This window comes from Hippocampus bargibanti, linkage group LG03, assembly GCF_051943395.1.
Source record: "Hippocampus bargibanti isolate YZ-2025 linkage group LG03, ASM5194339v1, whole genome shotgun sequence".
In the NCBI taxonomy this organism is placed as follows: Eukaryota; Metazoa; Chordata; class Actinopteri; order Syngnathiformes; family Syngnathidae; genus Hippocampus; species Hippocampus bargibanti.
Genome location: NC_142736.1, coordinates 26,360,829 through 26,388,445, shown reverse-complemented (window position 1 = coordinate 26,388,445; position 27,617 = coordinate 26,360,829). Strand labels below are relative to the sequence as shown.

The 27,617-nt window shown below is 42.5% G+C and overlaps 1 protein-coding gene across 2 annotated transcripts in view; it reads right to left on the bottom strand.

Moving 5' to 3' along the window:
• LOC148900842 (talin-2) overlaps positions 1–27,617 on the bottom strand; it is a 108,701-nt gene that overhangs the window by 34,283 nt on the left and 46,801 nt on the right. For both annotated transcript variants that reach the window (XM_088992835.1, XM_088992836.1), the window contains 19 exons: positions 27,461–27,588; positions 27,305–27,368; positions 27,113–27,217; positions 24,163–24,318; positions 14,765–14,866; positions 14,502–14,578; positions 12,931–13,111; positions 12,174–12,287; positions 11,927–12,035; positions 11,631–11,839; positions 9,974–10,072; positions 7,853–8,020; positions 7,638–7,772; positions 6,578–6,737; positions 6,306–6,472; positions 2,806–2,934; positions 2,583–2,696; positions 1,665–1,778; positions 297–431 (listed from right to left, as the gene is read on the bottom strand). In XM_088992835.1, coding sequence (XP_088848961.1) covers positions 297–431; positions 1,665–1,778; positions 2,583–2,696; positions 2,806–2,934; positions 6,306–6,472; positions 6,578–6,737; positions 7,638–7,772; positions 7,853–8,020; positions 9,974–10,072; positions 11,631–11,839; positions 11,927–12,035; positions 12,174–12,287; positions 12,931–13,111; positions 14,502–14,578; positions 14,765–14,866; positions 24,163–24,318; positions 27,113–27,217; positions 27,305–27,368; positions 27,461–27,588 — 2,466 coding nt within the window. The remainder of the gene's footprint in view (positions 1–296; positions 432–1,664; positions 1,779–2,582; positions 2,697–2,805; positions 2,935–6,305; positions 6,473–6,577; positions 6,738–7,637; positions 7,773–7,852; positions 8,021–9,973; positions 10,073–11,630; positions 11,840–11,926; positions 12,036–12,173; positions 12,288–12,930; positions 13,112–14,501; positions 14,579–14,764; positions 14,867–24,162; positions 24,319–27,112; positions 27,218–27,304; positions 27,369–27,460; positions 27,589–27,617) is intronic.

Below are 27,617 nucleotides of genomic sequence, written 5' to 3'. Positions count from 1 at the left end.
AGTATAGTACTGTACTTAAATTGTTCACAGATGTCTGACGTGTTTTCTTAAAGGGTTAAGAGTTCTTCATTTTCAATTTATGTTGCGACCAATCTGTTTCAAGTTGCATCGACAACAAAAATCAAACTAAAGCACAGTTATGTTTCCCCATCTGCTATACAGCTAATCTATTGTTTTTATCTGATGAAGTCACTTGTTGCTAGGCACACTTAAGCAGCGAAGCAAATGAACTCATAAAAAACGTTAATCGGATATACAGCCCTGTATTAACTAAAAAATAAAAAGAAAAGTTTTACCTTCTGTGCAGCTGTCCTCAGCTCGGCCAGGCAAGTGGCCAGGTTCTTGGCACACTGACCCAGTTGCATGGCTGCGGCCTGATCCGTTACCGTGGGAACCGATGACTTGGCGGAAGTCACCATCTTACTACCCGGCTGTGAAGAGCATGCAACATAAATCGTTCTATTAAATCTGTTTCATAATACAAGTACAAATAAAGTTTATGACAAACCGCATTCATCCCTAATGCACACACAAAAAAAAGACACAAACGCCGCACATAGAAAAAGTGGTTAGTAGGTAACTGTATCGACTCAATTTCGTAGATGGTCTTGCACACATCTGGATGTTAAAGAATTACCGTATTTTCCGGTGTATGAGGTGCACCCAAAAGCCTTGATTTTCTTTAAAAGATGACTTGCGCCTTATACGCAGATGTGCCTTCTATTTGAAGTAATATTGAGCCACAACAGGTCTCGCAACAACTGTCAGCAGCCACTTACTCCATTTCCGCTTGTAGAAGAAATGTGTGTGACCTCAGGCTCCACTGGACCGCCTTATAATGTGGCGTGCCTTATATTAGGAAAACTTGTAGATATTTCTATATTAGATTTGGAAAACTTTTGTCATTCATTGAAAGTGCGCCCTATACTCCGGTGCGCCTTATATATGGAAAACGTTTGAAAATACACCATTCATTGGGGGTACGCCTTATACTCCCGTGCGCCGTATACACCGGAAAATATGGTACTATATATATATACTATTTATATATATATATATATATATATATATATATATATATATATTTATATACTATATATATATTTATATACTATATATATTTATATACTATTTTATATACTATATACATATACTAACTATTTTGCTAAGAAAAAAAACAGCAGCTACGTGTATGTATGTAAACAAGCTAGGATATGAATACGCTTTTCACAATAATGATTTGTGGTTCCACCATAACTTTGTGTGTGTCGAGGTTTACGTCCTGGAATGCTACAAAACATTAATTCCACCCAGACTGCCTACTTCATTTTAGCCCCTTTAAACCCAGCTTCCTTTGACATATATTGTAATGAACCGGTAACATCGTGTAATAGAAACCTTCTGTTGGGGAAATACCTCTCCCGCCACCGCCCCCAGGCTACCGTTTGTGGAAGTAGAACACTTGAATCAATGAGCTGACATCATAACTGCACCAGAGTTTAAAAAATAGGTTGTAGGTCCATTTTAAAATGAACCCAACATGGAATAATGGCTATGTATACTTTGTTCAGCCTTATTCCTAAAGTAGTCTTGACAGTTATGGGGCATCAAGCTTCAACATCCCCTTGACACATGTGTCAGCATGAGTGTGTTATGGGTTGCACCTGTAGGAAGTTCTGGCTTGCAATAATGAGGGCAAGTTGTGCACTAATGTCGTCCGGTTTGGCCTGACTGCTGCGGACCCCCTGGACTAGTTGGGGGATGTGGTCAGCCACCGCCTAAATCACATACACACAAATAAAAACAGCAGTCATTGGTTAATTTTGAATTGTCTCACTATGGTGTCCATTGGATATTGTGGTGTATTTGCTAAATATCAAAGTATAAAAAAACCAGGAATATTGTACCGGAAAGTAAACAATCACTCTCCGAACATTACTTAATATAGACATTGTGAAATTACATACAGTGTAATTCCACACACAGCAAACCTAATGATAAACAAATATGCTGTCGCATAAGGGTTGGCATTGAATTTATACATTTAACTCATTCACTGCCAGAGGATATGCAAAAATGTGTCCACTCCAGTGCCAGGGTTTTTGTCACTTTCACTCAAATTGCAGGACCCACAGAATTTTGAGCTTTAGGACTACATGAACATTCAATACGGCGTTAGAAACCTTAGACTCTCTTTCATCAGAAAAAAAGAGTTAATTCCTAAGTTATATGGGTCTGGAGTTATCTGAGGTGCAAGTGGGGCCAGCTGTACAAAATACAGTACAATACATACATATTGATTTATATAGCACTTTAACAATAGCTGAAGCTGTAAGAAAGCGCTAAAATGGACAAACGGCAAATGCCTCCCCCTCATGAAAGTGAAAAAAAAAAACATTGCAAGAGGTCTGACCAGCGCTTTATCGGCACCTCCCCCCCCGCAATAAAAACTAAAACCCGAAAATATTCGGGAATGGCGCTCAACGTCACACTTTAAATTTGGGAATGGCAGCGAATGAGTTAATTATAATAATAATTATAATAATTATTTGACATTCACTATATAATCCAATCATGCTCACCTTGCAGCTCTGAACCAACTGCTGGTGAGCGGCCGTGTTCTTGTTGGAGGCGGCGGCATTCTGAGCAGCAGCGATGGTTTGCGTGGCGGCCGCCGCACCTTGCTTCGCAGCATTCTGAAGTACAAAACACGCATTTCCTTTTTTAATTTTATTGTTATTATTATTTTTTTTTAAATCCCAAGTACTCTCTTCCCACTTAGCCATCAATGTTATCATTGCAGACCTCCAGTCTGTTGAGCAGTTTCTTCTTGATGGCGTTCTGAGCAGCAGCATTTGTCGCCACTCGAAGACCCTCGGCAGCCTCCCTCAGTCGCTGCTGCTGATCTTCATTCTCAGGATAGGCCGCTGCACCCTGAGGGAACGCACACGAATACGCACACGCAAGCAAACACACACACACACACACACACGCACGCGTGCGCACACACACACACACACACACACACACACACACACACACACACACACACACACACACACACACACACACACACACGCACACACACAGATACTTCTATTACTGCTCACAGCATCTACCAAATCAAAAGTACAATTTTAGCAACTTGAATTCCCGGACCAAAAAAAAGGGTATTCTATATGTGTATTGATAAGCAATGGTCAGAATGTCTAATTTCAAATCATTGAGTTTATTGGCCTCACTTTCCCTCGTATGACCAAAAGTATTAGGTCACAGTTGAGCCACTCTCTGGATAGCTTTTCCTCACAAGGTTAGCAATTTATTATGTTGGTTTCAGGGCAGAAAAAATCATAAAGACACTGTGGACAAATAAAACTGGTGTTTTAAAGAGCTTGACATGGCCCAGAATGAATGAATGAATGAATGAATGAACGGATAACAGACAATTCAGATATCATGACCAGCTGTTGGTAAATTTCGTTCCAGGCCAGTCGAGTGCATTGCTGCCTTCTGCCTGTTAAAGCTGATTTGACAGAACAGATCATTTCCATAATTAGCAAAATGCGCTAATCTGAGGGACTAAACTACACGACTTCCATGAGCAGGCCAACACTAACAAGCGTTTCAAATTCCAGGCACTTTCTGCTATGACAATATAACAGGAAGAAATGGATCAGGGGCGTCGGGATAAAACAATAAGCAGTGTCTAGAAGTCTTGAATCTTATCAGTTCCATCATCGCCATGACAACAGTGCCCAAATAAGGAGGAATATGTAACGGCTTAATTCAAAAGTAAATAGCTGAAAGCCATCTGTTCATTGTCATGATGGAAAGTGATTTGATCCAGTTGACAAATTAATTAATTTCCTCAATGACTCACGCTTTGTCTTATTGCAGTATGTTAACCTTTTGTCAAAGGTGTCATGCCATATGTTATACAGTGAGACCTCAACTTACAAACACCTTATCTTACAAACTTTTCGTCTTACAAATGTCAAATTTATGACAATTAAACCTTATAATAAGCACTATTTTCATAATACACACCCACCACGGCTGGCAGAGTGATCTTTGGCGGAAGCACACGACCGAACAGCACCAGATGTTAAGTTACCAACAGTCCTTATGGAAGGTGACTCTCCTTCCATAAGTCATCAACGACCATCAAAAAGGTAAATAAAACTTTATTTTACAGTACAGTTTATTTCTTTAATTACAGTCCTCATGTCATGAGCCTCTCTTTCCAAACAGCAATTCTCTTTGACCTTCAACCTCCAACTCCATTCCATCAAGCCATAAATGACCATCACAAATGTAAATAAAGTGACTTTATGATTCAATGCAGTGTATTTATTTCATTACAATACAATAGCACATTTAATATACATAGAATAAGGTATGTTGTGTGTAGTTTTAAGGCTTATTTAGTTGAAAAGTATATTTTATGGAAACCCGGGAACAAATTATTCCCATTTTAATGGTTTCCTATGGGAATTTTTTTTTAGATACACACTTTTTGCCTTACCCACTCTGTCTGGGAACCAATTAAGTTCGTAAGTTGACGTCTCACTGTACTAAGTTTTCAAGTCGGCATGTTATTAGTTGCAACGCTTTTAGGTTTAAGATGAGTACCAAGTGTAGGGTGACAGTGATTTGTTCAGGGTTAGTAACCCGGCTAAATTTGGATCAAACAGCAAGTGAGCTGCATTACGCCGCACTTGAAATGGCAATGACTTAACATTCATACACGTCAGGCACAACTTCCAGTTTGGGGATGTTTTGGGGGCTTTGATCACGATCCAGAACCAAATGAGTGGTGTCAAAGAGAGACAATGAGCATAGGAACAGTTTTGTTTTATAATCCTCTCCAGACTTAATTAAAATGTCAAACTAAAAGTGCAGTTCGGTGACAGGTCGCATATTTTTAACTCCAATTTACGGAAAGAATGACTTTATATGAGGAAGCTATTACTCACTCACTGCCTACTCCATGGGTTTTAATAGAAGAGAAATATCAAAATTACTTCATTTTGGTAGAGGTCATGAATCAAACAACAAACTTGACAGTGATATAAGAAGTATTGCATCATATACAGCTATTGCTGATCGTGTGCTGTAATGACGCAATGTAGGATGACTGGACTGGGCGGGTGTTGTGAGGAAATGTGCATCATTTTCTGTCCAGACAACTCATTCACTGCCATTCTCAAATTTATTTGGGAATTGAAAATACGACACGGAGCGCCATTCCCAAATTTCTTTGGGCTTTGTTTTTTTTTCTTGCAGGGTGTGTGTGCCGGTCATACATCTGGCAATGTTTCTTCCCTTCCACAAGGGGGAAGTATTTGCTTTTTGTACAGCCGTCCCCATTTCAAGCTAAGCTAACTCCAGACCCATATAATTTAGGAATTAAATATTTTTTTTTCTGATGAAAGAAAAGAGTCTATGGTTTCTTACGCTGTATTGAATGTTTATCTAGTCCTAAAATTCAATATTAGGTGGGTCCTGAAATTTGAGAGAAAATGACAAAAACCCTGACACTGGTGTGGACACATTTTTGCATATCGTCTGGCAGTGAATGAGTTAAATTGATCTTTTGCTGTTCAAAGTTGAATCTGTTCTATTTTGACACAGCTCCAGCCAGGCTTTTATTAAATCACCCAACACTTGCTTAATTTAGAATTTCATGTCAAAACTTTTTGGGACAGTCTCCGTGATCTTTTTTTTGGCAAAACTTAAAAACATGTGATTGGCTATTTGATGTTTTTTTTAATATCATAAATGTTAATTTTCACTCACAAACTGAAATTCCATCCAATCATTTTTCAGACCGCTTTATCCTCACGAGGGTTACGGGGTGCTAGAGCCTATCCCAGCCGACTTCGGGCTATAGGCGGGGGGACACCATGAATTGGTTTCCTTTCAATCGCAGGGCACACCGAGACAAACAACCATTCGCTCTTAGAGAGACAATTCATTCACTCTTACACTCATAGCTAGGGACAATATAGAGTGTTCAATCAGCCTTCCATACATATTTTGGAATGTGAAAGGAAACTGGTGAACCCAGAGATAACCCACGCCGGCCCGGGGAATACAAGCAAGCACCACACAGGGAGGCCGGGGCGTGACTCGAACTAACAACCTCTGCACTGTGAACCCAGTGTGCTCACTCCTCGACTACAGAGCCGCCCCAAACTGAAATTTTAAACTGAATTTTAAACTACGCATTTCAAGCGTTATAGGAGTAGTGTAAGTAGTTGAGTGGCCAGTGGATAAATGCTGACATTGAATTAAGTAAATACCTTGGCCGCTTCCACCATCCTGGCGGTGGCATCAGCCAGCAATTTAGCCGCCGCCAGCAACTTTTTGGAATTGTCCACATCCACCTCGGCTTCTGCATCCGACCTCATGGCATTCACCAAGTCTGAGGTGGCCTGTGCTAGAACCCGGGCCTGACGGACCATCTCTCCTGTGAAGAATGCAGCGGAAGATGTAGATTACCATTAGAAGATCATTTTATTGTGAAATCTGCACCGCATGATTAACAAAAAAAAAGTTTGTATTTTGGAGTGACCTGCGTCTCCCATGGAGGTGAAGATGCTCTCAGTGACGGTCATGATGGTGTCGGTGGCTTGGTCGTAGCGACCGATGGGCTCCCCTCTGGAGGTGTACTGGCGGACGTGTTGCAGCAAATCTTCCAGAGCTTGACTCACCACGCTGGCTGCTGCGCTCACCTAATCAAACGTGACGGGAACTTCTCGTGAGACTCGTTTTTATCACTTTAACCGATTCCCAAGGCAGTGTTTTAAAAATACACTACCAAGTCACCAGTAACAGAACAATGATAGATGGCAAACACCTGGCAATCTCTGTCGGAGCTTCAGAGATCCATTAACTCATTCATCAATTTATTTGGGAATTGAAAATACAGTAAAGTCTCGTTATATCGATATTCTCGGGAGTCGGAAAAAAAAAAATCGATATAACCGGACTATCGATATATCCGATCCTGCGTCATGTAAATTTTCTCCTTGCATTCATAGAAATAATATCGTAATAAGCAGTACTATCAATATAACAAGACTTTACTGTATGACGTAGAGCGCCATTCCCGAATTTTTTGGGGTTTTGTTTTTTAATGCTTGGGTGCCGATAAAGCACTGGCCATGGCCTATGGCAATGACTTTTCCCTTCCACAAGGGGGCAGCCTTTGCCTTTTGTCTATGTTTGCGCTTTGTTCCAGCTTCAGCTGTTGTTAAAGCGCTATATAAACTATGATGTACGTATTGCATTGGATTTTGGACGGCTGCCCTCATTTCAAGCTCATATAACACCAGAACCATGTAATTTAGGAATTCATTTTTTATTTCTGTTGAAAGAAGAGAGTCTAAGGTTTCTTACGCTGCATTGAATGTATATGTGATCCTAAAACTCAATATTCTGCGGGTCCTGGGATTCAAGTGACAATGACAAAAACCTTGGCACTGGAGTGGGAACATTTTTGCACATTGTCTGGCAGTGAATGAGTTAAAAGAAAACAATGTGTCAGCCTAACTAATCTATTTTCAGCATTTAAATGACTTCCAAATGGATAATGTGAAGCGGCTGCCTTGGCAAACATAATAACAACCAACCTGTTTGAGGAGTTCTCCATCCTCTGTGGCTGAGAGGCAAGCCTGGACGCAGCTCTCCACGGAGCGGTCTACAAGTTTCCCAGCTTCGATGAGCTGCTCCTGGCAAACCGGAGAGCTGATCGTGGGACTCACCACCTATAAGCACATGAAAGGAAATGTCACGTTGATAAAGAGAGGTGAACGCTGAACAAGGTCTCTTCCGGTCGATGTCGTACCTTGGCACACGCTACCAGCTGCGAGGTGGACAGGGCACATTGAGTGGCAGCGGCGATGACTCGGTTCTGGAGAACTGTGTCTTCTGCGACCTGGGCCACGTTCTTTGCCTTCAGGACCAACATGGCGGCGGCATTGGCCACTGCCTTGGCCAAGTTCATGAGGACATCCTGAACAGGAAGCAAAGCCAAACGAATCATTCACTCTATTTGAAACGTAACGCATATTTCCAATGTCCCCATGTCACACACACACACACACACACACACATGGACGGCAATATATATATATATATATATATATTTTTTTTTTTAAGCACAACCATTTTAAAACTATTTTTGCACCCACAGCTTTTCATCACAAGCTTTTTCAGAAAATTGGGGGAATTTTATAAAGATGAGTTTTGATGAGAAATAAAATCATGTTTGGAATCATAATGCAAGCTCTTAACTGATTATAGAAGATTATTCTTTATGTTCTTGCATGTGGTTTTTGGTCAACTAAATTGATATTATATCTAGCAGTTTGCTATCAATTAATGGGGAACAGGTTATCTATCTAGATAGCTGGCTATCTAGTTAGCTATTTATTAGCTCTCTAGCTATCTAGTTATCTAGATAACAATCTATTAGCTATCCATTTGTTAGCTAGCTTTCGATCTATTGGAGTTATTCCGGGTTAAGTGAACGCTGGCATGTGTGGCTGCCGCTGCTCACCCACAGATAAACTTATCCTGTGACTGTAAAGTGACCTTGAGAGTTTTGAAAGGCGCTTATAAATAAAATGTATTATTATTATGATTAATATTATTATTAGTATTATTATCTCATCTCATCTCATTTTCCGTACCGCTTATTCCTCATTAGGGTCGCGGGATTATTATTATTATTATTATTATTATTATTATTATTATAAAGTGTGGTATTCATCTTATCTTGGAATTGAAGCGGATTTACGTGGCACAGGAGATGTGAGACCATCTCTTTTCCTCCCTGATCTACTGGTGAACCGCAAGAGTGGCTGCCTTTACAACCGGTCCTGTGCTTTGTTTTTCTACTTCTTCCTTTCCTCTTACTTTCATCACTTTGCTGCTGTGAAAGGTAAATTTATCCATTGTGAGAGTAATTAATGGACAACCAACGTCACTTTTTTGTTTCTTAACTGACATCAGAAAAACGCTTTATAGCATCTAAAATACCCAAAACACGCAGTATGATATTTTCATTCAAATGCAAAACACCAATAAAAATGACTTAAAGTGTCCAAAATCTGCAAAAAATTGAGCTGCAAATTGGGCATTTTCAGAGAGTCCCGTCCCCAGTTCGTGACAAGACGTCTTGCATTGCTGGAGAATCAAAACAATGGCTTCACATTCGGAGAATATGCTTTCTTGTTACACATCCAGTTATGAATATGATTCAAATAGTTCTAAAGAGGAAAGCATACATGTTTGCAATCGATTAAAGAATTTATTCCGTGTCATTTTGAGGCAAACGGGCAGGGGGGAATGTCACACCCAAAAATGGCGACAAGCTCCCGTGAGGAATGAATCAGCTCGTTTCCACAGGCTGATAAATTCCTTCCATGGAGCTTGGACGCCCTCTTCTGGCGGCTTTTGGGTGCAACACAAGGTTTTCAGACAAACAGTACAGCAAAATACATTGACGTGATGGAAGGACTGCTACAATGTGTCTTTTTGTCGGTCAAGGGGGGTCCTTTAGTGACGTCATGTACGGACTCGTCACCAATTTAAAAACAAGACTTCCTGAATAGTCAGCGTGAGTCTTAAAACGTAAAATATAGCTATATGCGGTGGAATCTTTGTAAAATACTCTCAGTAGAAGTCATTTTAAGCCATTTTACAAATTATGGACACAACTTGTCCGGAGACGTCGGTTGTCCTTTAAAGCTAATCCAATCCAATCCAATCCACTCCAATCCAATAACTACAACTGTACAATGTCAGTTTACATTGTTTTCTCTTTCTGTCATATACCGGTAATTGGTGGACAGCCTTGGAATACTTGAGTACCATTTCAAAATAGTCATAATAACTGAAGGCGTAGACAGTACACACAGCTTGAAACACACCATTTTGACAAGTGAATGAGCGCCATTGTTACCTGGAACCTCTCATCTGTTTCGTTCTCTCCAATCTGACGGAGGATGTCTCCACTGGCTTGGCCGATGCTACCCGCTGCTGTCAGCACCGTCTGTCTGGGCTAAAACACATACACATATACATTGCTTGAAAAAGGGCTCCTTGTGAATCTGTTTGAGGTATTTCACGTTGCCTCAATTTTGCATTTCAAAATATTACAACATGAAAGAGCATCTTTAATTCTCCACCATCCTTAGACACACGCACACACACGTACCGACAGTAAAGGAACTGATAAAGGCTATGCATTTTATATTAGCTGAAAAAATGTTTTTCCTACTGCAGGAGAAACAAACACCTTTGAACAAATGTCAGGACGATCGTTACAGTCCTGCAGCACAAGTCAACTCCATTATTCATTAGTACGCAAGTCAAAGGGCCATTTGCTGTCTTCCATTTAAGACTGAAAATGCCTCGCAGCCACTGCGTCACATCGGTCACAGGTTTTTATACACTCAGCACAACAAACAAGCACGTTTAGTGAAGTGTCTAGACAGATTGAGGGATTGCACATTTCAGTCAGGCTTTCATAGTTAATTTGGACACAATAAAGACAAATAATCATATAGAAGCACTGTGTGACACAAAAAAACACATGCTTGCTACCCTTGTAATAATTTAACGTGAATTCAAATAAGGTGCCAAATAACGTATTAACCTCTAAAATATGATGCTGGGTAAAAATAAATAAATAAAAGCTAGCTAGCAAGGTAGCTAGCTAGGTAACTAGCTAGATAGATAGCTTGCTACCTACCTAGCTATCTATCTAGCTAGCTAACTAGCTAAGTAGCTAGATAGATAGCTAACTAGATAGCTAGCTATCCACCTAGCTATGTAGCTAGCTAATTAGCTAGCAAGATAGATAAATAAATTAATAATAAATAAATACAGTAAAGTCTCGTTATATCGATATCGGTTATATCGATAGTACTGCTTATTACAATACTATTTCTATGAACGCAAGGAGGAAATTTACATGCGGCAGAATCGGATATATCGATAGTCCGTTTATATCGATATTTTTTCCGACTCCCGAGAATATCGATATAACGAGACTTTACTGTAATTGTTTAGCAATAATAATATCAAGAAAAATTAAAAAAAGATTTATCGAATATAGCAGAGAAACTACATATTTTAATATTTATTAACAGCTTCATTCTTTGCCCATATGACACGATACACAAATTTCGGTGATAATCAGTTTTTAAACATGACAAATAGATCTTTGGTTTAAGGCACAGGTGTCAAAGTATAGACCCTGGGGCCAAATCTGGCCCTTCACATCATATTATTCGGCCCGTGAAAGTAAATCAAGCATGTCAAGTGCCAGACTGCTTGTTAAAGTCCAAACCCAAATTTCAAATGGTCCCATTTAAACCATAATAACAGTCATTATTTTTAACCTCAAATTTGAAAACAAGTTATTGATCAATTTGTTGTGCGCTCGATATGTAATATGTGGAGGGGATGAGACGTTCTAATGGCTTCCCCAAATTCAGAACGGCCCTCGAGAGGAAACCGTAACAACAATGTGGCCCGCGGCAAAAAATGACTTTGACACCCCTGGGTTAAAGAATAGCAAATAAAGCGGTCATAAAACGAGCGATTCCCCTCACCTCTCCTGAAGCTGGCTCCACGGCTTTAAGCAGATCAGACACGGCTCCCGCTAGTGTCCTGGCAGCTTTCATCAGGTCATTGCCGCTGCCCACCTCGTCTTCCATGAGAGCCGCCAGCAGCTTAACGCCCTTTGACATCTCGGTTAGGTTGGAAGAGATGGTGGTAATGGCGCAGCCCACTGCCGTGTAGTCCGTGTCCGTCGGGTCACCTAATGGCGAGAAAGGATTCAAAAAGTGACATTTTGAAAAAAGAGGAATTACAGCGACAAAAAAACAACATGTTGGTGGCTACTGACCAGCAGTGAGGTTGACGACGGAAGCGGTTCCTGCGGTGATGGCGTCAACCTGAGAGTGAATCTCATGTTTGGATTCATCCATCTTGTTCTGGATCCAAACCTTGGAGGCCTGCACACACCATAAAATGTGCATGGATTCATGAGATACACAGTACAGCGTCATTGTAAACTTCATACTTTTGTCCATAGAGTGTATGTGAAGTTGTACTATAGGTGCGGTCATCTTCATTATCAAAACAGGACATACCATATCCTGTCCTAATGGAGGCAGATCATCAACCTCCCCAAGGTCAACCTGGGCCTTCTGCACGGCCTGCATACTGGTGTTAATGGTTCCCATTAGAGCTTGCTGGGCTGAACTCTGCAAAGGAAACAGAAGATCTTCCAAGTCAATTTTCCAATGGTAACGGAGTAACTCCTTATCTCCATGAAGGACCTGAACCATTTTAGGACTGTTGTATATAATCATTAACTCATTCACTGTCAGACAATGTTCAAAAATGTGTCCAGTCCAGTGCCAGGGTTTTTGTCATTGTCACTCGAATTCCACGACACACAGAATATTGAGTTTTAGGACTACGTAAACATTAAATGCAGCGCAAGAAACTTTAGACTGTCTTATTTCATTAGAAAAACAGATTTAATTCCTAAATTATATGGGTCTACAGTTATATGAGCTTGAAATGAGGGCGGCTGTTCAAAATACAATGCAATAGATAAATATTGGTTTATATAGCGCTTTAACAACAGCTGAAGCTGGAATAAAGCGCTAACATGGAAAAAAGCCAAATTCTGCCCCCTTATGGAAGGGAAAAACATTGCCAGAGGCCATGGCCAGCGCTTTATCGAACAAATTCGGGAATGGTGCTCTATGTCCTATTTTAAATTCCTGAATAAATTCGAGAATGACAGTGAATGACTTAAATGGGAATTTTAAAAAAAAGTCCCTCGCTCATTCTGTAAAATTATCTCTTAAATCATTCCGTGAGGCATCATGGTCTTACCAACGGTGGCATGTGTCCACGATGCATCTGACCCATAGTGATCTGCTGCTGAGGTGACGGCATGGAACCCACGCTGAGCGACTCGGTGCCGATAGAGCCGGATCGGATCACTCCGGGCAGAGCCACGGAGCCGTGTTCCGCGCGGCCCACGCGGTTAAACTGCTGTTGCAGGATGGTGGACCTGGACCGAGCACCGTTAGTTAGTCACATGCAACAAAACAAAAGAAAGATGAGATCGCCTCCACAGGAAACTGAAACGAGGGCGGCAAAATGAGTCCCGGCGTCTAATCAGGAAATGTGTGTATCGAGTCGTCGCTTTCCCAGTGCGGCAAAATTTCCTCGAGAGATTATCTCTTGGGATAAAATCGAGATGAGGAAGCGCTATTGTGGTGAAATGAAGTCTTGGAGGATAGCTGAGTGAACTATGTTGGTATGAATGAGGAAATTGGGGGCAAAGGGACTTGGTGTGATACGTTGTTTTTGTGTTTTCTTTAGAATGCAATAACATTGTGCTATTGCCTTAATATTATCATCTCACAACTGATAAGTATGGACGGCCGCTGAAGCTTTTGCATATTAGTTATTCTTCAACATTAACCCATTCACTGCCAGATATGTTCAAAAATGTGTCTTAGTTATATGGGCCTGGAGTTATCTGAGCTGGAAATGGGGGTGGCTCTACAAAAGGCAAATGCTGCCCCGTTGTGGAAGGGAAAAAACATGGCCAGAGGTCTGACCAGCGCTTTATTTTTATTTTTGTGATTGTATTTTATTTATTATAGTACCTATGCTTGTCTGTGACTGTAAAGTGTCCTCGAGAGCTTTGAAAGGCTCTTAAAATGTAACGAATTATCATTATTATTTATTGGCACCCCCCGCAAGAAAAAGAAATGGGAATGTCGCTCCACGTCATATTTCCAGTTCCCGAATAAATTAGGTAATGGCAGTGAATGAGTTAAAAAGGTCTAAAGACTTTATGTCCTCATTCAACTGACTTTCACAGTAATTTTTGGGGGGTGGGTGGTGATGTTGATTTCCAGTTCGCAGCTGTTAAATATTTATTTTAAGTACAATGGTGTATGAATTCAATGTACTGTATTAATATTAATATTAACTAATTCACTGCCAGACAATGTGCAAATATGTGTCCGCTCCAGCGTTTTTGTCACTTTCACTCAAATTGCAGGACCCACAGAATATTGAGTTTTAGGGCTTCATAAAGCGTAAGAAACCTTAGACTCTCTTCTTTCATCAGAAAAAAAGCATTAATTCTTAGGTTGTATGGGTGTGGAGTTATCTTAGCTTAAAATGGGGGTGGCTGTACAAAAGGCAAATGCTGTCCTCTCGTGGAAGGGAAAAACATTGCCAGATGTCTGACCGAAGCTTCAAACGCACACCCCGCAAGAAAAAACAAAACCCGAATAAATTTGGGAATGGCGTTCCACGTCATGCTTTGCAATTCCTGAATAAATTCGGGAATAGCACTGAATGAGTTAATACTATAGAGGCCAGTTTGTATGAATCTAATAAAACATATATTTTGTTATTTTTGGTGTGTCGCGCGGACTTACTTTTTAGGCGATACAGATTCCTCAAGCATGGTTGCTTCCTCATCACCCTCCAGGCCGAAACGATCCTTGCTTTGTTTCTGTATTGGCATCATAAAAGAGAAAAATATGTTAATCTTTTGTTTGTGAAATATAGTATCGAGTTTGTTTTGGGTTGAAAAAAAATCCAGTTATTAATAATGCTGAATTTCGCGAAAGGTTCTTCAACAAATAGATCTTATCTCCCGTAGAGAGATAGAAGTTTTCTAGGGTGGTGAACGCCTCACCTTTTTCAGGATGATGTCGATGTAACCCGCAATGAGCTGGGAAATCTGCTCGCCTTCTGTGGTCTGCACGGAATAGTAACTCTCTTGGTATTCGCCAAAATCCTGCACAAACAAAATTCGTTTCAACTCTTTAAATAGAAAAAAAAAGAGAGCGATGACACGCAATCCTGATGCGATTATTAGTTCACAAGGAAAGGGGGTTCATCCAACCAAGCAAACACTCATCTGTATTAACACATAAATAGAGAGGTCAGTTTTGTTTGTTTTTGCAAAATGTAATCCGCGTTGCTCAGTGACATGTGGCCGCACGGGCAAGGTGGAATATCGATGAGTCGGGGGAGGCGTTCGGTCAAACAAGTCCACAAGGGAATTTAAGAAGTGAGAGAAATGGTCGGGTTGACTGAGCTCTCAGAGTGCTTGTTGGTTGTATTAAGTTCATCCGGTCTACCTGATATCTAATTTAAAACAGATTCTTACAACATGTCAGGTATTTGAACACCGACAATACACTGTCTGTAAAATAAGAATCTGTTTTAAATAAGATGGCAGAGTGCTTATTTACCAACAGAGAGTCAAGGAGGGCCAAATGTGTCTGAGGGTGAGCGGAAAGGAAGAAAAAGACAATCACTTTGCCTTTGTGTGGAGAGGAATTGGACAAACGTTGAAAACGCTAAATATGAATATAATTTCTGGTCTCAAACCGAACCGTCTCAAAGTGCTGCTACTAAAAATATACATGTACACTTGTTTGTTTACATTCAAGCTTCAGCCTAACAAAGAGAAAACGCAAGTCTCGTGAGTCAGTGGTGGGGTCTGATTGGGTCGCTAGCAATGCTAAACAAAAGTGTATTTAAAATAGTACAATGATACCGCAGTTTACGAACGCTTTAGCTCACGAGTTTTTCGCCTCACGAACATTGAATTCGCGGGCATATAGGCCGAACCAAACCACACAGTGCTACGGTGGCTGGCGGACTAGTTTTCATCACTCCTTTGTTATCAAGGATACTTTTGCTATTATGGGACTGAAAAAGACCCAACCACAGGCTAGTGTTAAGCCGAAGACGACACAAAACTAAATTACGGTTGAGCAGAAGAAGGAGATCATCGAGAAACACGAACGAGGTGTGCATTTGTGTGACTTAGCGTCCAACTACCAGTATGCTAAGTCGACCATTGCTACGTGTGGCTAAGGGTGTTTCTGTGTTGTCTAAACAACGGTCTCAGGCAATAGAAGAGGTTGAAAAACTTCTGTTGATTTGGATTAACGAAAAGCAGCTAGCAAGGGGACAGTGTGAGTGAGGGTATTATCGGCGAGAAAGCACAACAACTTCACTCAGGTATCATAAAGAGGCAGCTATATCAACGACCATCACAAAGGTAAATAAAATGACTTTATTATACTGTACAGTTTATTTCTTTAATTACAATACAATAGCACATTTATTATACATAAAAAAGGGTATATTTGTGTCTAGTTTTAAGGCTTATTTAGTAGAAAATTATCTTTTATGGGGATCTGGTAACGGATTATTCTAATTTTTAATGGTTTCTTATGGGAAATAAATGTTCGCCAGACAAACGTTTCGCCTTACACACACCTGGGAACCAATTAAGTTCATGAGCTGAAATATCACTGGATCTATTTTTCAGAAATGTATTGTATACACATTTCGACACACACACACAAACACACGCATGTGTAACGGAGTTGTGCACTTAGATTATTAAATTATGAAGGAAGTGACGCAACGGCGCACAGTGTGGCACTATGTCCCGCCCATAGTTTCCAGAACAATCTCGAGGAGATTCAGGGTGAGTCGCAATTTTCTGTTGGTCTTGATTAACGCGCATTTTCATGACAATATCTTATTTTGTTTCCCCTTTTTTACTGTCTAGTGTTATCTAATTAGTTCCCTTATTCATTTCGAGTTCAGATTACTTTTTGTGTCATTATTTACTTCACGTTTTGTCGAGTGGAACTTAGGAATATGCGCTTTTCTATCGCAGTTAATCACAAGACGAAACCCATGCGACTTCACCCATCCCTTCTGCCATACTGTGTTGCAGGTAATAATTGTTTCATTTCGTTTTTATTGAACAATATTTAGTTTCTTGTGTCGTGTTTCATTTGCCCGTGAGTGTCCGTGGCTGGTTGAACTGTGCGCCAGCCATTACAAGCGCACCGCGTGTTCTGCCGAGTCTCCGCCCATGATGCGTTCAGGGACATCTTGTAAATAACAGTGAACTTGTGTTGTATTCTCTTTTTCTGTAAATAACCACTATACGATCACACGTTGTTAATTCTGTTTTGTTATCTACAATGTTTTGCATTTGAGAACAATCTCGAGGAGAGTCAGGTTAATCACAAGACGAAACCCATGCGACTTCACCCATCCCTTCTGCCATACTGTGTTGCAGAAATAAAAGAAATAAAAAGACACATCCACGCGTCTCGTCTTCATTAATACGGCAGCATCGTGGGGATGAAGACAGTCACTGTTGTGACACCCGTCACATTGGTGCCGTGACCCGTCGATCACAAGTGACTCTCCACTTCGGACCGGGACCGCGATGCTGCACAGTGTCTTCATCCCATCACTCGGTGGACGGTGTGTCGACCCCGTTCTTTAAATTGTTTGTTGATTGTCTGAGCTGCTGTTTTGCAATTGTTGTGTTTTTTTTTTTTCCTGTAAGTTTTTTTTGTGAAGTTTGAGAATGAGCTCCTTCCAAGGGACATTTAGCACACCTCTTAATAAGTGTATTGGTAGAGGTAGAGGCATCCCGACCATGTTACAGGTGTGGAGTCCCATCCAGAGTGATGTAGTAGAGGGGAATGGGCAGGTTCTAGCTGAGGCCACTTATGTTAGTGGGGACAGAGTTCCTTCCCAGACCCAGTGTAGTACATCTCAGACGAGCGCACAGACTCCTGACACACCAGTGACAGATCCCTTACCCCAGTCACCTGACGTAGTTGGTCAGATGAGTGACATAATTAGACACATTGGCCAGCAGCTGGCAGACAGCATTGTTGCACATCTCAGCCCAACACATAACGTCCCCATGCATAACACCTCATTCCCACATGACACGCCCATTGACACAACAACACAAAGTCTTGACTCATCACAAGTTCTGATACTACCGCACAGGAAAGTTCGCGAACCCCCGACTTTCAAGGGTGACCACACTGATCAAATGAATGTAGATGAGTGGGAAGACCTAATGAGGAACTACATAAGGAGAGCAAAAGTAGCTCCTGAGCATCAGGCAGAGGAAATCCTCATGAACATCAGCGGTAGAGCTAAAGATGTTGTCAAGGTTAGCACAAGAAACAGTGGAGTTGATGTAACCCAGAACCCAAATGCCATCTATAGCCTTCTTCGCAAGCATTTTTCTACTGCCCCTTGTTCACCTCTCCCTCTAGCAGACTTTTACACCACGCTGCCCAGGGATAAGGAGGCCCCATATGACTACTGGTTGAGGCTTAACAACGCAGCTGAAGTTGCCACCAATCGTCTCAAAGAACAGGGCAGAGATTTCGACTGTTCTTCCCTCGACGTAACACGGATGTTTATTAAAAATTGTCCATCCAAAGATCTTTCCATGACATTTAGGTCAAAAACAGTGGATAAATGGTCGGCAGTTGAGGTCCAAGCCATCCTGGATGAGTACCAGACAGAAATGAGTCCCAGGACTGCCACTCCAGCTGCGGCGAACAGTCAACCCATTCATGTAAATAAAAGTGAAATGCTTCAGAATACAGCATGTCAGGACAACGATAAAATATCCCACTCAGCCAGGCCACCCGACTCCGCAAATCTTGAGCGTGTCATTTCCATGCTGGAAAGAGTTTTGCTGCAAGGAGCTAACAATCCTTCTGCCTCTGGTAGACGCAAGTCAAGGCTTCCAATGGTGGACGGTTTGAATAAGCTACCATGTGCTGTCTGTGCTAGCGCTGACCATTCTGCGCTTATTCACTGCCGCGAAAAAAGACTTTGTTTTCTGTGCTTTTCACCTGATCACTCCAGACGCAACTGCCCCACACAAGTGCAGCCCACAAGATCACTACTGTCGGGAAACTAATGTCTCCGCATCCAAGGGAGTATGATGCGGATGAAGTTCATGACCCTCCCAACAGTTCGACAGATGATCTTGATTCGATATTAGAGTCCCTCACTTCCAGTGTCCCCACGGAGAAGACTGTTATCTTCCAAGGCACACACAAGGTCCTGAAGTCAGATAGCTTGTTCTACACCACTGCCACTGTCGCAGGCATTTCCCTGACCGCAATGATTGACAGCGGCTCTACTGGTTGCACATTGAGTGAGTCGGCTATGGCACGATTGTTAGTGTGCAACCCTAACATCAAACGTTACTCTGCAGATGACGTTGTCATTGTAGGATGTGGTGGTCATCAGGTGACGCCTTCGGCCATATGTGATTTGGAAATAATCGTGTACAATTGCAAGCTAGCTGTGCCCATGTTTGTGGTGCCTGGACAAACCGACGACATAATTCTTGGCAGCAATGCCATTAAGAAAATCCTTCACCTGATGCCGAAGACTGAAGGCTATTGGCGGCTCATGTCAGAGCCCGGTAGTTCGATTGATGATGACTCCCACCACTTTTTCTCACTGCTTTCCAACACAGAGAAATGGAGGGGTGGAACGATTCCTGACAAAGTTGGCACGCTGAAGTTGCAGCAATGTGTGATGTTGCAACCAGAGAGTGAACATCTTGTTTGGGCTAAGCTTCCCGCCTGCGCGCCAATGTCAGTTGGCAGCACGGTCATAGTTGAACCAACTCAAGCAAGGTGCAGATCCAGGAAGATTCTGGTTGGCCGGATTATCACACCGATGTGGGGCGATGGATGGCTCCCAGTGAGGGTCATCAACCCCTCGACTGAAAAAGTGGTGTTGAGAAGAAACACAAAGCTGGCAGATGTATTTCCCTGCATTGCGACAGAAGACTTGTCTGAACCTGACAACATCCAAATTATGTCCCAATCTGTTCAGAATGCCACCGCAAGGCCAAGGTCCAAAGAAGACATCAAAATAGCACTGGACAAGCTTGGACTACATGATCTGGACTTGGATGCATGTGCTGTCTCCGATACGTGGAGGGACAGACTTTTCCAACTCATTGAGAGATATGAAGCAGTATTTTCACGGAACAGGATGGACTGTGGAGAGGCCTCTGAATTTGTGCACAAGATACACCTCGTGGATGAGAGACCATTCCGCCTGCCTTATCGAAGAGTGCCACCAAGTCAATATGAAAAGCTGAGAATGACTCTCAATGAGATGGAAGAAAAAGGCATTATTCGGAAATCCACGAGTGAATATGCATCTCCATTGGTCTTAGTGTGGAAGAAGAATGGGGAGTTGCGCATCTGCACGGATTTCAGATGGCTAAATGCGAGGACACAGCGCGATGCTCACCCATTGCCCCATCAGGCTGACGCTCTTGCCGCACTTGGAGGAAATGTCTTCTTCTCCACCATGGACCTCACCTCGGGATTTTATAATGTGCCCCTGTTTGAGGACCATAAGAAGTACACCGCCTTCTCGTCCCCATTTGGCCTACATGAATATAACCGGATGCCACAAGGCCTTTCGAACAGCCCGGCTACATTCATGCGGATGATGCTTTCCATTTTCGGGGACAAGAACTTCACCAGCCTCCTGTGCTATCTTGACGATCTCATGGTCTTTGGTCCGACAGAAGAGATTGCGCTTGAGCGATTGGAGATGGTTTTCTCCCGCTTGAAGAACCATAATCTGAGGCTTGCTCCGAAGAAGTGTCACTTTCTTCGGAGATCTGTGAAGTTCCTTGGCCATGTTGTCTCAGAGTCAGGGGTACGGACAGACCCTGAAAAGGTGGAAGCAATAAACAGTGTACAGGTACCAGACCTAATGGACAGTGATGGCCTCACTCCCTCGCAGAAGAAAATTAGATCTTTCTTGGGAATGGTGTTGTATTATCAGCACTTCATTGAGGACTGCTCCATCAAGGCCAAGCCCCTTTTCAAGCTCCTTTCAGGCCAGAAAACCCGTGGTAAGGCCAGACGCAGGTCGAAACCCACATCGGATGCATCAAGTCATGTGAAGTTGACACCGGCGGACTGGACCACTGAATGTCAAACTGCCTTCGAGACTCTGAAGCACGATCTGTCAAACAGTGTAACGTTGGCCCACCCTGACTTTGAGAAACCTTTCATCCTGGCAGTCGATGCATCGTTTGACGGCATTGGAGCTGTCCTCTCCCAGCTTCAGCCTGATGACAAGGTTGCGAGACCAGTGGCATTTGCGAGTAAAACGCTGTCACGAGCCCAATTGAACTACCCTGCACATCGGCTCGAATTTCTTGCTTTAAAGTGGGCCGTATGTGACAAGTTTTCCCACTGGCTAAAAGGCAGACATTTTACTGCATGGTCTGACAACAACCCCTTGACATATATCCTGACGAAGCCCAAACTAGATGCCTGCGAGCAGAGGTGGGTGTCGAAGCTGGCAGCATATGACTTTGACTTGAAGTACGTCCCAGGGCCCAAGAACATAGTGGCTGATGCACTGAGTCGAGAACCCTTCGTTCAGTCTTGCGTGAGCCATCGCCTGGTGAAAGAACCCTACCAATACCTACTCAATGGAGTCCAAGGGGTCGTGAATGAGACTGTACAGGATGCTTTCCGTTTCACCACCAACTGTCAGGCTGTCCACATGGCTGGTGATCATGATGGAGAAGTTTCCCAGGGAGAAGCTCCTGATCAGTCTTCTGGAAGTGCAATTGATGCGCAGGAGGTGTCTGCAGTTTTAGACGTCCATCAGACTGGCGGGACCTCTCGACTCCCTGGAGCAACCCCATTGTCACTACAGCTACCTGAAGAAGACCCTTCCATTGTCATTCCCCATAGTCAGTTACGTGACCTGCAGCACCAAGATTCAACAGTCAGCCGAGTCATGTTCTATGTGCAGCGACATATGAGACCTACCAAACATGAAAGAGCAGCTGAGACGAGCTGTGTTCTTTTGTTGCTGAGGCACTGGAAGAAGCTGAAAGTTCGTGACGGGACTCTTTACAGAGTAAGGAAAGATCGCCACATGAACAGAAGAGTCTTTCAGTTCGTCATACCTGGGTCTCTGAAACACCAAGTCCTACATGGTGTGCATGACGCGGCTGGTCATCAGGGCTGTTCTCGAACACTCTCCTTGGCTAGTGAACGGTTCTTTTGGACAGGGATGGAGAAAGACATTACAAAACATGTAAGGCAGTGCCAGAGGTGCATCTTGGGTAAGACTCCCGAGCCAGACGCCCGGGCACCCCTGGAGAACATCCGCACTTCGGCTCCAATGGAACTGGTATGCATTGATTTTTGGACAGCAGAGTCCGGCGACAAGAAAACCACCGATGTCCTCGTCGTCACCGACCACTTCTCAAAGTTGGCTCTCGCCTTCCCCTGCAGGAACCAATCAGCAAAGCAAGTTGCCCGCTGCCTGTGGGACAAGTTCTTCTGCATTTATGGGTTCCCCAAAAGGATCCATTCGGATCAGGGAGCCAACTTTGAGAGTAGACTCATCAAGGATCTTCTTGAGATGGCAGGGGTGCATAAGTCCCACACAACACCGTATCATCCCATGGGTAATGGCATCGCAGAAAGATTCAACCGGACCCTTGGAGGGATGATCAGAACACTTCCCCCAAAGTCTAGGTCCAAATGGCCACAAATGTTGAATATGTTGACTTTCTGCTACAACTGCACAGTACATGAGACGACGGGCTTTGCGCCATTCTATTTGATGTTTGGACGTGTCCCTCGCTTGCCCATTGACATCATGTTCCATCATGTCTTGGAGAACGCCAATGTTGTCAGTCACAATGAGTTTGTGAGCACCTTGAAGAGAGACCTTTCTGAAGCCGTGCAAATTGCTCAACAGCATGCAGCCAAGGAACAGACCCGCCACGCCCAGATCTACAACCGCAAAGTCAAGGGGTCGCCATTGGCTGTTGGTGACAAGGTGCTACTAGCCAATCGAGGCGAGAAGGGCAAGCGGAAGGTTGCGGATCGTTGGGAGTCAACCCCTTATGACGTGGTGTCTGTGAAGCCGTTGATCAATGTGTACAGGATCCGAGATGATGCCACAGGCAGAGAGAAGGTCGTACACAGGAACTTACTGCTCCCGGTTGACTTCTTGACATTCTCGGGGCAGGTGGAGCCTGGTTCGTGTTCAGAGGGGTCAGAGATGGACGCACATTGTGGGAGTGACAAAAGCTCAGTCCCTGATGATCAGGAGGACACTCAGCTGCGCACTGAGAACTGGGTCATGCAGTCTCCAGCTCAGACAGAGGAACATGAGCACTTCTCTTCAGAGCATGATTCCGCCGATGCATGTCGAGGGGATGTCAGTGAGAGAAGTCTGTCAGCAGGCCATGATATCCACACACAGACTGAACTTTCCACAGACCCGGTGTTTGACATAGCACGCTCGACCCCTGACTCACCCCCAGATGAGACTGAACTTGAGGCGGTAATTCGCACACAACCACAAGACACACAGGGCCCCATCAATTTCACGAGATGTGGTAGGACAGTTAAACCCCCTGACAGGCTGATATGTGAAATGTCCTATCAGAGAGTCGGGATGCCAACATTAATGTGGGTTTAATATGACCATTTGATTTTTTTTGGGGGTTTGTGCTGTGTGCCAATTGTCGCCATTATCTTTATGGCTTCTCAGTAACGGGTGTAGTTATGTGCTGTTTTGTGAAATGTAAATGGCATTTCTACTAGTCTGTGATAGGATGGGTTTTGAACCACCCTATTCCTTCACACTTCTGAAAGAAGAATTCCTATGATTGACTTCCTCGTACATCCTTGCCCGATAACCTTGTCTATTGTGCCTGTTGGTCTTTCTGTTGTCTTCCGTGTGTATGTTGCCTCACTTCTGCATAATTTAAGGGGGGTGTATGTAACGGAGTTGTGCACTTAGATTATTAAATTATGAAGGAAGTGACGCAACGGCGCACAGTGTGGCACTATGTCCCGCCCATAGTTTCCAGAACAATCTCGAGGAGATTCAGGGTGAGTCGCAATTTTCTGTTGGTCTTGATTAACGCGCATTTTCATGACAATATCTTATTTTGTTTCCCCTTTTTTACTGTCTAGTGTTATCTAATTAGTTCCCTTATTCATTTCGAGTTCAGATTACTTTTTGTGTCATTATTTACTTCACGTTTTGTCGAGTGGAACTTAGGAATATGCGCTTTTCTATCGCAGTTAATCACAAGACGAAAAGCCATTACAAGCGCACCGCGTGTTCTGCCGAGTCTCCGCCCATGATGCGTTCAGGGACATCTTGTAAATAACAGTGAACTTGTGTTGTACACACACGTCTTACCAGGGTGAAGCTCTTGGGTGAGGCGGCCCACCTCTTGACGGTGGTGAGCGGCCACTCTTGCACCACATCTTTGGTTTTCTCGTCCACTCTCATCACAGATTCTTTGGTGATGCCCAAGAGGCGCGGCACCAGTTTGTTCTTGCTCTTCATCTTCTCCTGTGTATGATTAAATACATGACAACAACGTGACGATAAACACTTGTAGCATGCTAGCTTTTGTGAACCGTAGAACTGCGACGCGCCATACAGAGAGCTGTTCCAAATATTTTTTTTCTCTAAAGGAGTTAACAAATTACACAGTCAATCGTGAGCGTTGTCCTCTTTTGGAGAGGACAGGTGTTGACACAGCTTTCCTCTTGGATTTGATCAGATTGAGCATGTGACGAATTCCCACAGAGCTCTTGCCTTTGACGCATTTTGTTAGCATTGCTTGATTCTCGCTTACGGACCAAAATAATTCATCCGTCAATCGGGACTGGGAACTCAAAATGGCTCCTAAGTGGAAGCGTGACTGAAATGCTTTTGATATCATCAATGTCATAGCGCTTGCGTTTATCTTTCCAGCCTGTAAGAGAAAGGATCAAGCCGTGTAATAAAAATAGATAAGATGTATTCATATGTACATCCGCCCCCCACACCATCGATTAAAACCTCCAATGACAGCCTCTATCTCGCTGAAAGGCCCATATGCGATTGTCTCCTCAATAAATTCTAAAACATTGAAAGGGCAATGAATATCACATATTGAAGGGTGTACATTATGGAAAGTTGACTGACTGTTCACAGCCAAAAGATAGAAGCGCTCGTCAGTGTTCAGTTTTGAAAGCCGCCACATTGATGAATGTTCTAACTTGACAACTTTGTGGTTGGCATTTAACAACATTTAATTCACAAGTGCAATTAAGCTGTTTCATTGTCGTATACTGCCCCCAATATTTAAAAATAAATACATAAATAAATAAATAAACAAACAAGCAAGTAAATTAAACTAGTAAATTAAATTATGTTAAATCAAGTTGAATTAAATTAAATTAACTCATTCACTGCCATTCACAAATTCATTGGGGAATTGAAAATATAACATCGAGCGCTAATCCCAAATTTGTTGCCTTTTGTTTTTTCTTGTTTGGGTGCCGATAAAGCGCTGCACCTGGCCTCTGGCAATGTGTTTTTCCTTTCCACAAAGGGGCAGCATTTCCCCCTTTTCCATGTTAGCGCTTTGTTCCAGCTTCAGCTGTTGTTAAAGCCGTATATAAACCAATATGTATTTTGGACAGGGACCCTCATTTCAAGCTCATATAACTCCAGACCTATATAATTTAGGAATTAACTTTTTTTTTCTGATGAAAGAAGATAGTCTAAGGTTTCTTACGGTGCATTGAATGTTTATGTAGTCCTCAGACTCAATATTCTGTGGGTCCCGGAATTCGAGTGACAATGACAAAAATCCTGGCACTGGAGTGGACACATTTTTTCACGTCTGGCAGTGAATGAGTTAAATTAAACAAAATTAAATTTAATTGAATTAAATACACTTCTGAGGTAAGTAGTTGGCCACTAGCATGAAAGTTATTCTCATTTTGGCACTGCATTAGAAGGAGCGGGCTGAGCAGTGACCTAGTTGTCCATTGTGAACACTGCATTTCACAACTCCGTTAATGTAATCCACACGTTTTTCTCATTTTTATGATTTTATTTGGGTGTGCATATTTCCACTTATTTTTATTGGGTTTGGTGTGCACTTCTCTTTATTGTCACTCAGGGAGAACCATTTCTTGGTGAAGGGCTGTTTTAGTCGTGTATTGCTATGTAATGATATGGCAATACGAGAAGGAAGGACGTTTGATCCCTAGATTTAAAAAAAAATATCTTTTTGTAACTTTGGAAACCGTGCCTTAGATATGCAATATTGGAAAAGGGGAGGGAAGCAGTTTGAGACACAAACTGTATTTGTCATTACCAATCACTGATCATTCTCTCAGATGAAAGTTTCAGGATCCCCAGTCCAGACGGTGAGCAGATGGACAGAACGTGACGTCGGGTCACAGAGGTCCACTTGTGTAAAAGTTATAGAGGGGAAGGTTAGTTGCGTGGGGTCTCTTGGGGGTTATGAGGTTGGGGTTGCTGAAGGCCAGGCTATTTTTAAATGCTGCTGCTCTGTCGGATTACACTCAAGGCGGACCCCAAATGACAAAGGTCGAGCGAATTCCAGGTGAAAGCTGAGACGGCGCCGAGAGTCGAGCATTTGTAAATTTCAAGATTAAAATAGAAAGGGTTCATATTTAAAAAAATATTTCCTGTCTTTTATTTTGGATTTAACACTGTGGATTTCTGATTAACGTGCTGACAACCCTTCTTTTATTCATGGTTAAGATCTGTTCTCTTGATAATAATCTTCTATGACGTTTGTCCATATTACACCATAAAAAGTGTTTTCAAGGGTACCTCTATATGATATGTTGATATGATCAAGGTAACCAGTAATTTCAGATGGAATTATAAGAACAACAGTGGCAGACCTTCTCTGATGAGATGATATTAAGAGGTGAAAGGGGACAAGGCATTTAGGGATCAAAAAGTAAATCCCTAGACTGTACAGTATATTGGATTTTGCAGTAGTCTTTGCAGAAGTCTCTGATGGTTTTTAAGGTTTTTACTGATTTTCACAGCATCCGCAAGTAAAACGGTCAGCAGGGATATTTGTTATAGGACATGAAAGGCAGTCAAAGTTGAAGTGGACTCTGGACACCAGCAGGGTAATTTCCTTCAACTTCCTTTTTATCCATTGAACCCAAAAAGCTCAGCGAAACGACATCATTCGGGAGATAAAAGACTTGCACCTCATTATTACATTTTTTTTTGCTCTTTTCTCAATTAAACCAAAACGCAATCAGAAGGTGGAACCGGAGGCGAGCCTTTCATCATTGAAATGAAACCATTGTGATCTCACCTTCACCAAGAAGAACGACACTCCGTAAGTCCGCAGGGACCTTGCCAGTTTGACATACTTTGCTTTGGCTTCGATTTCTGTCATCTCGCCACAGTTTTTGTGTTCCTGGAAGTGATAATGCAGTTTTATTAAACTTTTGGAAGACTCGTTTTGTGTCGAAAACATCATCAATAAATAACCACGTGGCCTCACCTGGAAAATTTTCTTCTCAGATCCTCTTTGCTTTATGTACTCTTTTGGAAGAAACTCCTTCAAGCTATACAGATTTCAAAAGAAACCAGAAAAAAATATGAAGAAGATTCTACATGTGGATAGACCATTTCTGTGAGGAAAAATTGAGATACGTACTCTAAGAATCCAGGTTTGTGTTTATGCTCAAGATAAGGTCCAAACTGGATCTGGGCTTGAATGCCGCCGAACTCGCCGGCCTTGTCGAAGGACACAGGGTGTGAACCATTCAAGATGTCATCTCGAGCCTAAACGGGAAGTAAACTGTGTGGTTAAT